General features: G+C 42.3%; 1 protein-coding gene across 3 annotated transcripts in view; it reads right to left on the reverse strand.

Annotated features, from left to right (window-relative positions):
• Positions 1-15701, reverse strand: part of DCLK2 (doublecortin like kinase 2) — a 150569-nt gene extending 134868 nt beyond the window's left edge. For all 3 annotated transcript variants that reach the window (XR_003005789.1, XR_003005788.1, XM_024764053.1), the window contains exon 1: positions 15145-15701. Coding sequence is in view for 1 of the 3 variants with exons in the window: in XM_024764053.1 (XP_024619821.1) it covers positions 15145-15565 (421 nt within the window). In the remaining 2 variants the exon portion in view is untranslated. The remainder of the gene's footprint in view (positions 1-15144) is intronic.
• Positions 15702-15945: the final 244 nt, after the last annotated feature.

The raw sequence follows: 15945 nt of genomic DNA on the forward strand, positions 1-15945 counted from the left end.
TCACCAAAACAAGGAAAGGATAAACATCTCACTTTAAAATTAGACTTAAAGATATAAATGTGTTATGTCTCTCTCTCTCTCTCTCTCTCTCTCTCTATATATATATATATATATATATATATATATCATACATGGATATATAAAAAATAAAGCAGTCCCTGAGGTCCGGAATTGATCTAACATTCACAGCTAGACCTCAATGTTACTATAACCTGATCTGACCTGTGGTCTTCTGTGGGATATCATCTCACAGAATATCTATATCAAATGAAGCCATTCTGGGACTATGATACAGTGACACAAAAATAAGGTCACTCAATGAGTGATTGCCACTTCGTTACCAACTACAGCTTTTTCCTAAATCTTGTCTGCTCTCACTGTAAATAGGATTTAATGAGATATTCAATCACAGAATTGTCCTTCCTCTGACAGCATCCAATACAGAATGAGTCCCTGCTTCCCTGGAACCAAAGCCCAATTTCTACGACAGCTCTCGCAGCTCTTACTGAGCTGCCCTGAGGTATCCTATAATGTCCATTCTTCCTTACTGCAATGAGTAGCAAAATCAACTTGTTCACTTCCAGGTATGTTCTGGGTGGTCTTTAGCTGAAGAGAACTGAGATACATACACACAGACTCAGACATATTCATATTCTCGCTCTCTGTGTCTCTAAAAGCAGTTCTTTGACCATAAGACATTGGTGGGAAATCATTTTGTAAATAATGATCTCATGAATACTACATAGAAGAGGATTTGTGTTACAGAGAACAAACTAGTGGTTACCAGAGGGGAGGGAGTCGGGAGAGGGGCAAAATAGGTGAAGAGGATTAAGAGTTACAAACTACTAGTTAGAAAATAAATAATTCACAGGAGTGTAAGGTACAACAAAGGGAATATAGCCAATATTTTATAATAACTTTGTATGGTGTGCAATCTATAAAAATATCAAATCACTATGTTATATGCCTGAAACTAATATTGTTAGTCAACTATACTTCAATGAACTTTTTTTTTTTTTTAAAAAAAGAGGATCTGTTTTCTGTATAGAAAGAGGATGGACAGAAGCAGGAAGTGGTTATACACCTTTACTGTTTTCAAGCACAGTGTGGAATAGAAAGTCTTTCCACCTCCTTTGACTCTCTCCAGCAGCATGCCTATGGCTTCCTACCACTGACATCTGTTCAGAGACACTCTGCATTACTTCATATGTAGCAGGTTGACAAACCAACTGTCAACAGCTGTGTAATACAACCTGGGTACTTGTTAACCATTAACTTTCATCCTTACTCAACCAAATGAACGGCCTCCTATTTAAGAGGCAAGAGGCTACTAAAAGCTAGCAACTCCCCAGTTCCTTGTTCTCTGAAAACCGCCATCCCTACAGATGTATTTCAGTCTGTGCCAATTTCCCCGCCTCTTCTCCCTTTTCAGTGACAAGGGTACCCTCCTCCTATTCAACGTTAAGTCTCTCACAACATTTGGGTCCTTCCTGCTCCTCGTGCCAAGGTTTCAGGCACATTCTCCTTCTCTCCTCCATTTAACTACACAGGGCTTTATAGAGTATCTCCCACTGTGGCACACACAGATCTTACCCCTCTTCGTTCCTCGCCCCCCCTCCACCTAATGTGCTTCGGCTTCCATTCACTGCCCAGCTCCTCATCTGGTTTCTCCCGTTTCCTCGCCCACAATCGGCTCTTAAGCCACTGCAGCATCACCTGTGCTCCCGGGCTGAAACACCCTGATCCCAACCACTTCTCTCCTAACTGCCAAATGCCAAGCACTTCTTGTAATTCCCCTTGGTGTCTTCTGAGGGCACTGGACACCAGTCACGATTCTCGTCCTGCAGGGCCTTTTCCTCCTCAGCTTCCAGGACCTAATTTCTTTTGGCTTACCTCTTACTTCTTTGGTAGCCCCTTCTCGGTCTGCTTTTCAGGATGCCCTTCTCCCCTGCAACCACCTCATCCTCCTCAGACTCTCTGTGCGCAGCCACATCCCACGGCTTCAATCACCACCCAGACTCTGAGACATCTCCAGCCCAGTCCTTTCTTGAGTTCAAACCACTTCAAGAGCATCTCTACGAGATCATCTACAGCTGTCTCGTGTGCCACAAGTCTAAAACTAACTTCACTCCCCATGACTGCCGCCCAACCTCAAACACTTCTCTTCTGGAATTCCCCAACTTAACGAAATCACCACCTACACAGTCACCCAGGCAAAAACCAAAACTCCTTTCTCTCTTCTTTTTGCCCCATATTCAACAGATTTAGCAAAACTGCTGACTTGGTCTAAGCATCTCTGGAACCCAACCCTTCAACCCTGCTCCCTCTCTTTTCTCCCCAGATTACAGTAGTTCATGAGGCCCCCTCATCCTCCACAGAGCTGTCAAGACAGTATGGTACTGGCACAAAAACGGAAATATAGATCAATGGAACACTGATATCTTTTGCCGGCGTCGCTGCCTTTAGAATAAAGACCAAACTCCCCAGCGTATTCACATACTTCCATCTCACCTCTCACCACTTTCCCACAGGCTCCTAGGTTAGTGTCGCACCAGTGTACTTGCCCTTTCCTTCCAAACTCGTCACACCCTCTTATTCTCATTCCTTCTTACATGCTTGAAATAGCCTTCCTCCTCCTCTCTCCTTACCTCTTTTTTTTTTTTTTACTGACCAGTCAAGATTAATCACCCCAGCTAAGGAGGTAAAGCAACAGGAACTTTGATATATTGCTGGAACTTCCATGTACTTTAAATTGGTTCAATCACTTAGGGAAAACAGGTGGGCATTATCTAGTGATAGATGAGCTGACAATATATATGTTTCCACCCCAGGAAAATACCCTGGAGAAACTGCTGTATATGGGCACCAGAGTATACACATACACACACACACACACACACTCTCTCTCTCTCTCTCTCTCTCTCTCTCTCTCTCTCTCTCTCTCTCTCTCTCTCATAGAATGGGCTCAGTAGCCAAAGATGATAACCAATCCACATGTCCATCAGCAAGAGAACAGACACACAGATTGTGGTATATTCACATAATGTACTACTACTATGCAGTAATGGAAATGAACAAGCCAGCTATACATAAGAACTTGGATGAATTTTACAAATAACGGTGATCAAAAGATAACAAAAGCATAGAATGCAGTAGGATTTAATTTCTTTAAGTTCAAAACTGACAAAAGTAAAACTATACTGATTAGGGATGCCTTCATCAGTGGTAAAAATATAAAGAAAAGCAAGAGTCAGGCTACCATAACTTGGGAAGGGTTGTAATTAGAAAGGGACACAGGGAGAGCTTCTCGGATGCTGGCAATACTCTCTTTCTTTCTTTTTTTTTGGGTGGGGAGCATGCCATGTGGCTTGTGGGATCTTAGTTCCCTGACCAGGGATTGAGCCCGGGCCCTGGCAGTGAAAGCGCGAAGTCCTAACCACTAGACAGCCAGGGAATTCCCAATACTCTGTTTCTTGATAGTAGTCACAAAGGTGTTCACTTCATAATAACTCACTGGGCTGTACGTGTATGTTTTACGATATCTATAGATATGTGTTTACGATATCTATAGATATGTGATATGAAACACGTATCTATAGATATGTTTCATAATTTTAAAAATTATGTCACTCTTGTGTTCACTTGTTGTATCCTGAGGCCACAATATGTTAACTTCTCATAATCCTTTATTCTTTATCTGTCTCTTCCGGTGGTTCTTAGAGAAGAATCTTTTTTTCGTCAGGTGATTTTGTTGTAGAAGCACAGTTGCCCAGGCCTCACCACAGTTCAACTGAACCAGAATCACTGGAAGGTAGCACCAGAACCTGTGAGTAAGGCTTCCTAACTTCACAGGTGACTCTGAACACAATCTCTGGTTACAAACTACTGCCTGGACTGGAAGCTCCTTGAAAACACTGACTGACTGTCCCCTTCTTCGTGTTACCCACACCTAGCCCAGCACCAACAGCAGGCACTCAAAAGATGTTTGTCAAAGTCATGACAAAAATGCATATTTCCAAAACAAACTTGTACGTCTCACGGTTTGGATTTGCATTACTTCTAGGTAAAACATTTGCACAGTGTAGGTGTTGACACCCAATGACTGTGAGAGGCTCAGGTCAGGCTCCTGAGGACATCATGTGTGGTCTGAGACACTCTTAGGTCATTCTACCCCATCAAAGGGCAAACTAAGGCACAGAGGAAAACAAGCAGGCTGTGAGGGCTGCCTAGTACCTACCAACTTCTTTTTTTCACTTCACACCATCAAAGCACCAAGAGTCCATGGCATATTTTACTCCAATAAATGCACTGTGTCTTTCAATCAATGGAACATGTGTGTGGGTGTGTATGGGTTTGTGTGTGTATTATATACAAAATATATCTTAATAGCTAAATCAAAATAATCCCTTAACATTTAAAATGTCAATTTACTGTTAGAAATTACAAATAGCTAAACGCATATTTACACAGTTGGAAGTTCCACAACAGAATGTTTTAGCCTACTTTTCTATCAGTTACTATGAAAGTCTCTTATCCACCTGTTAAAATACTTACATTAACTGCCTAAAACCACTAATTAGCTTGTAATTACAAACTATTTTTGACATTTACGGCAGAAAATCAGTTATACAAAATTTGGACATTGAGACTATACCTAACTCTTGGAGCAGAAGCAAGACTGAACTTTACGGTGAAAAAGAAAACTTGTTTACAAGTCTAAAGTGCAAGGACTATTTGTAGAGACATGGATGGACCTAGAGACTGTCATACAGAGTGAAGTAAGTCAGAAAGAGAAAAACAAATATCGCATATTAACACATATATGTGGAATCTGAAAAAATTGGTATAGACTGTCTTTTTCCAAAGCAGAAATAGAGACACAGACATAGAGAACAATCATATGGGATACCAAAGGGTAAAGGGGGGGTGGGATGAATTGGGAGACTGGGATTGACATATATATGATATTGACACTATGTATAAAATAGATAACTAATGAGAACCTACTGTATAGCACAGGGAACTCAGTGCTCTGTGGTGACCTAAATGAGAAGGAAATCCAAAACAAAGGGGATATATGTATACATATAGCTGATTCACTTTGCTGTATAGTATAAACTAACAATATTGTAAAGCAACTATACTCCAATAAAAAAATAATAATAAAGTGTAAGGACTCATCAAGCTTAAGGAAAAGCCTCCCTACACACACACACACACACACACACACACACACACACAGATTAAATATGGTAACAGAGAAAAGACAAAGAGGAAAGAAAAGAAAGTATGGCTGACACTTAAGGTCTAATATCTGCAAAAATCTTAAAAACCTAAATTCCTTCCCAACTTCCAAAATTGAGAAAGAAATTACTTCCAAAGGAATGTAACCAAGGAAAATAAATTTGGGTATGTTGCATCTACAAGATGGTTTGATGTCCTTAATGAAGTACAGCATCTGTGAGACTGTCCTATCGGGTAGACAGTAATGTGAATATCTCCATCTAAAGCACATCAAGGACACATTCCCACACCCAGCTGGTTCAGAAGAATACAGGGTAAAGAAAAGACAGACTGATTACTATTCTGTTGTGGCAAACAGCTTATTGGGTTTTCTACCCAAACTGTACAGTGTGCAGAATTTAACCTTATGGGAACCAGCATGGCAACATAAAGTACACTGCTCTCACATGGATGCTGTTCCCTTCTGTACTCATTTGGTTTATCTCTGGACCACTCTGGCACATTCACAAAATGAATGTAACAGCCTTTCCTACAGGGAGGGGCTGAGGACACAAGATGAGATCTTTCACCCCTAAGACCAGTGCCCCTTCAACACATCTGAAGGCAACAGGCTGAAAATGACCGTGATACCTTCCACGGAGAAAGGTGTGGAGACATTACACTGAACATCTAGATATGTAGGAAGAAGTATGTCCACAAATCCACGCTTCAGCATTGAAGTTTGGGAGGAGTTAACTTAAGACCAAAGAAATTATGTAAAAGTAAAAACAAAAATGCTACTCACTAACCAAAAAGCCTTAAAGCTTACCCACTGAAAAAAAAAATTCTATCTAATCTCCTGGTAGGATGGAACCTACAGATCAGATCCGTTATTTGTCTTCTTGCTGCTCAAACCTGAGCCAACTGTATCCCACAATCTACAAGCGTTCACCTTGGCAATTTTAATTCTGTCCTTTTTTTTTTTTGGCTGTGCCGCGTGGCTTGCGGGATCTGTTCCCAGCCAGAGAGAGAACTGAGGGCCATGGCAGTGAAAGCCCAGGATCCTAACCACTAGGCAACCAGGGAACTCCCAATTCTGTAGTTAATTTGATGATAAGACCTAAAATGTTTATATCATCTTATTCTGGAACATCTGAATGTCTATTTCTAAATCAAGTGCAGCCAGGCCACTCCGTGCCCACAGCCTCAACCCCTTTGGCATCAAGTGGTGTAACTTTGCTGGGAGTTAATGAGGAAGAAGTGGACTTACTATGTGTACAAGACATGCACAGAGAGTTAAGGCCAGAGGACATAATTTTACTCTGCGGGAATGAAGTCTTGTTAGCAGTGCAAAACTGACTCGTCACACGGCATTCTGAAATACAGCACACCAAACTCAGCACTCAGCACCATGGTCACACTGGGAACAGTTTAGTTTGAGCAAATAGCATCTGGAGCTTTATGTTGCTATTCTACATTTTTATTGGTTATACAGTTTTGTTGGTTTTTAGGTTGTCTCGTTTGGGTTGTATTGGTGTGTAAGAGCTATATGCATAAGTACATCTACCTTTATAAATATTTAAGTGACAATGTATTTAAAGTAATTAAGGCAATGCTGGGCTTCTGCAACTTGGTTGTTAGATTTTTACACTGTTTTTCAATTTTAATTATCCCAAACCTTGCAAAAGTTTGAGAAACACTGCAATTTTAAGGATACTGAGAAAGAGATCTTCAAACCAAAATGTGCCCATCTTACACTTATTTGTAAGTAAACTGGGACATAATGGATATATAGGGTCAGTCCTTCAGTTGGCTCATCATCTGAGTAGAGGTAAAAACCTCCCTCAACAGAGTTTCCCCAGCTTCGGGAGATCTTTGCTTAAGATCTTCCTCCCTCACTGCACACCCCCCCCAACCCTTTAAATCTCACTTTGAGTCTAAGAGGAAGACTTGGCTCCAGTTTTAAGCAAGTGACAATAGTGAGAATAGCTCAAAAAGATTCAGTGCAAGTGATGAAGGATTCAGAAACCAGATGTTTGTCAAAAAAGAGTAGTGATGTTTAGGGGATGGGCAGAAGGGGGAAACAGTAAAGCATGACCACTGTCATAAAATGTCTGAAGGGCTGCCATGTTGCTCCACCTGGAGTCTTACGTAGCTCCAAACGGTGGCTCTAGAATTACGGGGGGAAATTACAAGGACGCACATTTTGGTTTCAGATGCTGAGGACCACTCCCATTTATCGAAGAGACACTGCTCACCAGGACTCTGCTAAGTGTTACAAGGTTCATGTAGAACCTTCCAGCTATTGGCCTTGATCACTAAACTAAGAAGAGATGAGTTTACGTCAGGCTATTTCTCAAGTTCGTTCTTTTGCAGAGGCTTGATGAAGAGTACAACCAGTAGTAAGTTTCCATAACTCCTTTTTCTTTTCCTGCTTCCTTAAGAGATGAGGTAGAATACTGTTAAAAGACCAAGATAATGGACAAGGATATTGGGGAAGAGAGCATCAATCACTGCCTTTCAGAAATAATGACATTGTTATTACATAAAAATTAACAAAGTAATCTGAGGTTTGTAAAACATACACAGTGGAGGAAGAAATAAATCAATGACAATTTAAAAACTTCTATTGTGATACATTTTGGTTGCAAGTGATTATAATTTAACCAACATATAAACAAATGGTAACATAGTAGGTCATAATTGTAGATTATTTCAGTTATGTTGAGACGTTAGTAAATGTTATAGTGTAATCAAAAGTACTAAAGTTGATCTCACAAATCAGTATTTTCCCATTCCTTGTCTTGAAGGTAGTAGCTTCTGACAAATTACAATATGGCTAGTCTACTGCTTCAGGCTGCAAGAGATATGGCAAACAGGGTAAAATAGCCTGGATTCGAGCAAAAATTATAGCATGTCAATGAATGAAAGAGTATCTAAATTCTAGCCTTAAATTATATTTCCAACTCATAGAATTTAAAAAGTATTGTAGAGGGGCTTCCCTGGTGGCACAGTGGTTAAGAATCCGCCTGCCAATGCAGGGGACACGGGTTCAAGCCCTGGTCCAGGAAGATCCCACGTGCCGTGGAGCAACTAAGCCCGTGCGCCACAACTACTGAGCCTGTGCTCTGGAGCCCGTTAGCCACAACTACTGAGCCCACGAGCCACAACTACTGAGCCCACATGCCACATCTACTGAAGCCCACGCGCCTAGAGCCTGTGCTCTGCAACAAGAGAAGCCACCAAAATGAGAAGCCTGCGCACTGCAACGAAGAGTAGCCCCCGCTCTCCACGACTAGAGAAACCCCGCGCACAGCAACGAAGACCCAATGCAGCCAAAAAAAAAAAAAGTATTGTACAATGCAGACTGTATTTAAACTATATGTGAAATAAATTTTCTAAAGACAATGCTTAAAATAAGAATGCTAAAAGATGAACGAAACTAAGTCTTAGCTACGTCAGAGAACAAACTCAAAGCAGACGCTGAAAATATTAGGGGGCTTAGAATAGTCCTGGGATTTAAACATACATTCAAAATAAAGGTACAAGAATTTGATTATGAAAGATGTCCAAAGAGAAAAATCACGTCAGGCATCTCAGACACTAGTGAAACTGATAAATTGTTAGCATACAAATATAGTGCATCTCTTTTTTCTTGAATAAAAACTTATTTCAAAACTGAAATATGAAGGGGCAAGGAATATTTGCCTTTTGCATGACCTTATCTGACCTCTGCAAATCTAGCCAACTGTCCAGCTGGCTGTCTTAACTAAGAAAGATTTTTTAAAAACCAATATCCACCTATTCGCACCTATCAAAATACCTTATATATGGCACAAAAGTAAAATTAATCATCAAACATCAAGTGCCAGAAGTATTTATTGTTAGGATAAATGAATTAACAAAATGACCATGGTCTCAGCCCTCAATGGGCCTGTACATAATTTTCCCTTTCCTGAGAAGATTCTATGGGGAAGAGCCTCCTATAGGTTATTGAGGGTTTAAGAACTCCATCTAAACCCAGGTAACCACATTCAATCACAAAACCTGGCCAACTTTTAGAGACATGGAGCCAGACAGATCATTTCTCTTTCCCACTTCCAGAAGCATTTCCCAAGATCACTGAACTTTAAAGGGGAAGCAGCCTTAGCAATTACCTAACCTTCCTCATTTTGCAGATAAGGAAACCAAAGTCAAGCAAGACAACCCTGCAGAATTTGAATGCAGAGACCCTACTATGACGGTGTATAGGATAATGTATGGTTCATTTCAGGAACCATACACAAAACATCCTAAAACTGTCTTCACATCTGCAGTGACTGATGAACTACCACCATCTTCATTTTCCAAATATAAATAACTAACAGGTTTGGCTGCAGCGGTGATGCAGCTCTAGATTGCTGATACATGACCTATGCACACTTCAGGGGTCAGAATGGACCCCATCTCACAGGTGGTAGAACATAGCAGTTAAGAATACAGAAGTTGAAAGGCCAAGGAGAAAGGCCTCAGGTTCCAGCCCCACCTCTTCTGACTGGTACAAGGGGACAATTTCTCTATCCTCTGAGTCTCAGTCTCCCCAGCTGCAAAATGGGGAAGACAATGCAGCCATATTCCATAAGAGATAACAAGGGTGAGATAAAACACAAAGTATCTCACATAATGATTGCATATAAAACATCTAAAAAATGGTAGCAATGTTGAGAAGAATAGGATCCCTAATCTTTAGGGTAATGGTTTATCAATAGAAGAGACAAAAACAGAAGTGGTAGGAGCATGGGCGAGTAGGGATGAGAAGAGACCTAGCCAGGCAGTACAGACCCAGAGAAACTCCCCTGGCCCTCTCTACAATGAAGAAAGCAGTTTGACAATCACTAGTCAAGGGAATATCTAGTTTCCCTTATTTCATATGACAGGGCCATAAAATGTCCATTTCCATAGTTTAAAACCTCATGAAATAGTGATCTTTTCTTATAACTACCAGTGTATCATTCTGTCTGACCCCCATCTCATAAATGCTCTCCCAAGTATTTCCCTTCTTCCCCCAACCCTTTAGAATTCTTTATTCTGCAAATGAAAATTTCTCTTCCCATTACCTCTGGAAAGAGCTTATTATGCAGCTGCATTATAGCAGACCTGAGTTCCCCTGTTTTGAGGAAATGAGAAGAAGAAAACAATCAGATTTATAGAAGCAAGTACTGAGGAAGAGTCATTCTCTCCACAGCGATGAGCCAGCAGAGCAACTCTGATTTATCTGGACTATAATCCAATTTTTCAAAATACATATTTTCACAAATACATAGAAACAACCCTATTCAAACTTAATTCATACAAAACTTCCCTTGACAATCAAGAGACTTAGAGGTAAAGTCCTTTCCTGGGCTATTTATTTAATGAACTTATTGTGTCCAAGATCCCTAACCTCACGACATGCTTAGTCTAGTGCAAAAAACAGACCCAATATACCTGTAATTATAAAGGTAAGTGTTACAATAGAGGAAAGGAAAAATGCTGTGAGTAAGCAAATGGCAGAGTTCTAAGCTTGACCTCAGGCCTTGGTTCCAACATCTGTTCCTCTGGCAATCCTTTTCCATTGTCCTGGCCAGCGTGGTCCTCCTGCCCCACCTCATTACCACTTCACTTACAGCCCTGCAGCTGGAACCATCGGTCTGTGTGTTTGTGTGTGTGTGTGTGTGTGCGCGTTCACTCTCTCTCTCCCTCTAGAATGTGAGCATTCTAGAACTGTACCCCCAGCACCTGAAACAACAACAACTATGCTCTCAATCGACAACAGTTTGAGACCAATGCCCCTGAGGTCTGGGAAGAGATTTCATAGAAAGATGATATTTGAAGAGGGTCTTGGATCTAGGAGGATCTAGGAGTCTGCCAGGTAGAGAAGGTTTTGCAGACTGATGATTCAATGTTAAACTGCTATGTCCAATCATCCTGCTTGCCTTATATAAATGTGTACTGCTTTTGACTACTATGTGCAAATACCTTACCACGGGTTTATGTTGCCTTCCTCACTGTAACAAGTTCCAAGAGCTCAGTTTCTATTATTACTCTAAAAATCTATCATTCAAGGGGATAAAACCTATAATCTGAGTTCTTATGCATTTTTACTGAAATGTTAACTTAATTTTTACTTAAATGTAAACTCATTTTTACTTAAATATAACTGTCACCATATTTTGGTTTAACACCTTCAAAGAGACTGAATAACCAAAGAGATTCAACAAACTAGGCTTAGTAGGAGAATCTCAAAAACTTCAAATGCTTGATTTTCTTAGAACTTTATTTTTCTTAAATTCAAGTTAATTCAAGCTAATTTTCAAGTTAACTTAATGGAAGTTTTCAAGTTAACTTAATGGAAGAATGGAAGTGTCACCTGTCAAAATAATCAAAATTCTCTCACATGCCAAAAAATCCAATCAGTTTATTTATTGGTGACTGAGGAGTAAAAGGTATAAACAACATAAACTGACATATTACTTTGGAATGAAAGAGGCAGAGACGGGTAGTTCTTAATTTTTTGGCTCCTGTCAAACACTTCATCAGAGCCATATACCCACTCACTGCTGTGTAGGACATTTGCAGCTTTGTCGATTTTCCGGAAGATAGGTTCTGGGTAGGGAAAGGCAGCCCAGGCCATCAGACACTCAATGAATAATCAGTTAGGCAGGGGAAGGGTATATACTTTTAGACCAGAAAGGATCTAACTTAGGTGATCTGCCAACCTCTCTTTCAACAGAAAAGGTCACTAAGGCTGAGAACAGAGGTGAATTTTTCTCAAATCCACAGAACCCAGGGACCCCAACTTGGTCACGCATTGTTTCTACCGTCCTTGGGCATCTCTCTTTGGGACATCAAAATAATTATAGCTTAAATGTTCTGAAGAAGAGAACACTCACGGAAAAAAAAACTAAGACCAAGAGTTCTGACTGAGAACTTAGGAAGGTGCCATCCAGACATCTTCAGCTGTCTATCAGAGATGTGACACAGTTGGCTGGCTCATGGCTTCAGACAGCTCAACCTGATTTTCCCAGTACTGACTATTATGACTCACAGTCCTCCTTTGAGAGGAGGTCCCCATCCAGTTGTAAAGACTAAACAGGATTACAGGGACGCACAGCACTAACTCATTGAAATTAATGCAGCAAGGGGAGCTAAAACAATAGGGCTCAAAATGCCTGCTGGTTTAGTGTAGAGCAGGAGTACCAGCCTACACCTGAACAGTCTTTGGTCTCCAGAGACTCTCAAGGGCAGAAGAAAAAAATCTGGGCCATGCAAATTTCTTTTGTCATCTGAGTTCAAAGGGACTGAGGCTCTGAGTGAGTGTTCATGCCTAGCTATCTTGAGTCATCACTTTCTATTCTCCACCGAAAACATTTTAGAAAAACAACGTTTTGGGAAAAACAGTTTCTCCTAAACTACAAATTTCATGGAATGGAAGAGGCAAATGAGAGATCAGCTGAACATAATGGTGTAAAAAATACTATCAGAGAATCTTTATTAAAAATGATGAACTAAGATGAAACAGTCAATTTTGACAACATGGGAAATACCACAGACCTATTTTTACTGATGCAAAGAATAACTTCACAGGTAGCTGGTTAGTTCTTCTGCATGATAAATCTGAACATTCGAGTACACAATTTTAACTAAAAGTTGAAACTATTTAAATTCTTGAAGAGTTGGTAGTAAACATTGATGGTTCTTTTCTTAAAAACCGCCTAGAAACAGGGTATTCCACTCACTTTGTGGGAAATTCAAGACTTAGACAAAGATCTATTGTCAGACAGAATGCCACTATGACAAAAGAAGTGCTCAAATTTTCTTCTTTTGCAGTATTTGTAGTATATTTAATAAAATGTAATTTTATTATATTTGAAACAAGTGGGCAATTGGCTATACTAGGGAAACATTTCCATGGTGCAAATATTTGTGTTCTATCATTTTTCATATTGTGGTATAATTTGGACTCTACATATGCTTATGGTTCCCCCTCCTCCACAAATCAGTGAATGAATGATTCAAAGGATATTTATCAACCTTCAATTTATAGTTGAACCTACAGTTTGAGAATTAGACTCAGTGGACCATGCACCACTTGGGCAATAACAAACTCAATGTACAATATGTGCTCACTTAATATGCATAATGGACACCTTGACCATCTTCCCTAGGATCATGTTCACTTCTGGAGTACATTCATTTCATGTAGCAAATACACTGTTAAAATTACTTCTGAGAAGGATATTAAAACTACTGTCCCTCCTCAGACCACACCAGGCACAGTATCCCAAGGGCATGTGAGTAATGAGTGTTTAAGTAAAAAAAGGCATTGCCTTGATCCTTCCACAGGGCTACTAATCTAGCTTTGGGTCAATCAAAAAATTCATTACTCAGTTTTGAAATATCTAGGCAAATGTAGCTTTTAAGTATGTAACAATGTATCTTCATTTTATTTATACTCCTCTGGTTGTCATCTCCTCCTCCGGAAGCCTTTAAAAACCAAAACACTCAAGTGAGCAGGAGAATTTGTGAAGTGTCTCTCTCTCTCTCTCTCTCTCTCTCTCTCTCTCTCTCTCTGGCAGGGAACACTTTTGGTAACAGTGACTAAATAGAATCTCAACCTGTTTCACGACTCCGCAGTGTGGCTACATCAATTTATTAAAAGTGAATTGTAGATGAAAGGCCATATACTGCAGGTCCTGTATGACAAGGCATGTTGCTTAAGTTTCCCCATGTGTAAAATGGACAGTGTCTTCAGAACATAAGAACATGATGTGCTAATATAAGAAAAATAGTTGGCTTCAAGTTCAGTTTCCTTCCCCTGCCAAGCCAACATTGCTATGACTACCATAACAATATGTGCCATTTGCATTAAGAAAGATGCATGAGAGCAGACTGTATATAAACACACAGTCAGCACATACTTGGGTTCTGTCTGATCTTTATGGGTGGTGTTTAGTTCTGGATATAGGTTCTTAACTACTAGTAATGCTTTCTCTCCCTGAAGTGAAAGAAGAGTAAATACTGCAGTAATTCAAGGATGACACAACATACAGCCAAGCAGTCCCTTCGAGTCAAGCACGGTTGACACCCTAGGCCTAATTTATAAGGGGCCCCAACTGCTGATTCCAATGGCCTTTGTCACCCTAACTAGCTACTTTCAGTAGGGGAGGATGCAGGAGAGATTGACCTTGATTCACCTCATTATCAACCAAACGTGGAAAACCCTTTAGCACAACGGTTCTCAATCTCTGCAGCACATTCAAATCTCCTGAGGAGCTTTGAAAACTCCAGATGCCCCGACCACACGCCAAACCAATTACATCCAAGTATCCGGGGATGGGACCCAGACACCCATATTTCTTAAAGTCCCCAGTGATCCAAGATGCAACCAAGGTTGAGAACCACTGTCTTGGATCGCCCCTCCTGACCTCATGGAACTTCTGCTGCAAGGCAAACCAGGAAAGCCAACCTAGAGTGTTTCACAACCACGGCTTCTGAGTAGAGCAGGTGCAACAGGGTCCTGAACACTGAAACACAGGTGCCGGCACTAAGCTCCACACAGAGGGCTGAACAGACAGCTTATGAGTTAGAGGGTTACCCAGATCCTCACGTGAGACTTTGCACTTCAAAAAAGCAAAAAACAAAAGCAAGTCCGCCAATCTTAAGAGATGTCACCAAATCCCGTTAGGATTTCTTTCTTTCTTTTCTAAGGCAAATCTTTTGGGAAGGACAGAGTATATGTGGAAGCGTGCCCCACCCATAGAGCCTGCGGAAAAGAAGACAGAGCCGCACAACTCCTGCGGCCGCCTAGAAAACCCCCCGCAGGCTCCCCCAGCGCCGAGAGAGCGCGTGCACCTGTCGGCACGCGGGGCCGCACCTGCCGCGCCGGGCCTTCCCTCCTACCTTCCAGCAGCTCGTCCAGGCTGGTGACCTTCCGGCTGCCGTCGATGGTGTAGATGGTGCGGACACCCTGGGGCAGGTTCACGTTGTCCGACAGGGAGCGGGTGAGCTCCATAAGCAGCGCATCGAAGGACCGGAAGCGGTCGCCGGAGATGGCAAACACCAGGCCCTTGAAGTAGCGGTCCCCATTCCGGTAGAAGCGCGCCTTCTTGGCCTTCTTCTCCGAGCTCAGGGCCTGCAGGGTCCGCGTACGGTAGAAGCTGCAGTGGGCACTGTGCGCCGGGCTGGGGATGAGCCCGTTCCCCTTGGGGCCGGAGCTGCTGCTGCCCCCGGAGGAGCTGGGCGCCCCTCTCCGCGACCCCGGCCGCGGCCTTTTGTCCCGTTCCTCAAAGTGTTCCAGCTCGATACTCCGGGTGCTGGCCATCACGGCTGCTCCGGGCGCCCCCACGAAACACGTCCCAGCCAAAGCCTGCAGGTAGCCCAGGGTCAAGGCGAGCACCGGCTCAGGGACGTCTAACTGCGAGCAGCCTCAGAGCGCCGGGACACCCAGCTCTGGCATCCCGCCCTCTCCTCGCAGGTGGAGTCGCGGAGGCGCCGGCCGGCCCGCGCCCCCCTAAAAGTGGCCGCAGCGCCGAGCTGCCCAGCTCATTGTCCGGCGCGCCTCACTCTGTCCCTCCCGCTCGCCGGGGAGTCCCACGCCCCCCCAGGCGCCTCCTCCACCCGGCCACGCCTCACAACTCCCTCCCGGGAGCCCGCCGGCCGCGGCCAAGTTGGGCCGCCCGAAGCTCGCCCCGGGCCCGCGGG

This window comes from Neophocaena asiaeorientalis, unplaced genomic scaffold, assembly GCF_003031525.2.
Source record: "Neophocaena asiaeorientalis asiaeorientalis breed wild unplaced genomic scaffold, Neophocaena_asiaeorientalis_V1.1 scaffold594, whole genome shotgun sequence".
NCBI classification, from domain to species: Eukaryota; Metazoa; Chordata; class Mammalia; order Artiodactyla; family Phocoenidae; genus Neophocaena; species Neophocaena asiaeorientalis.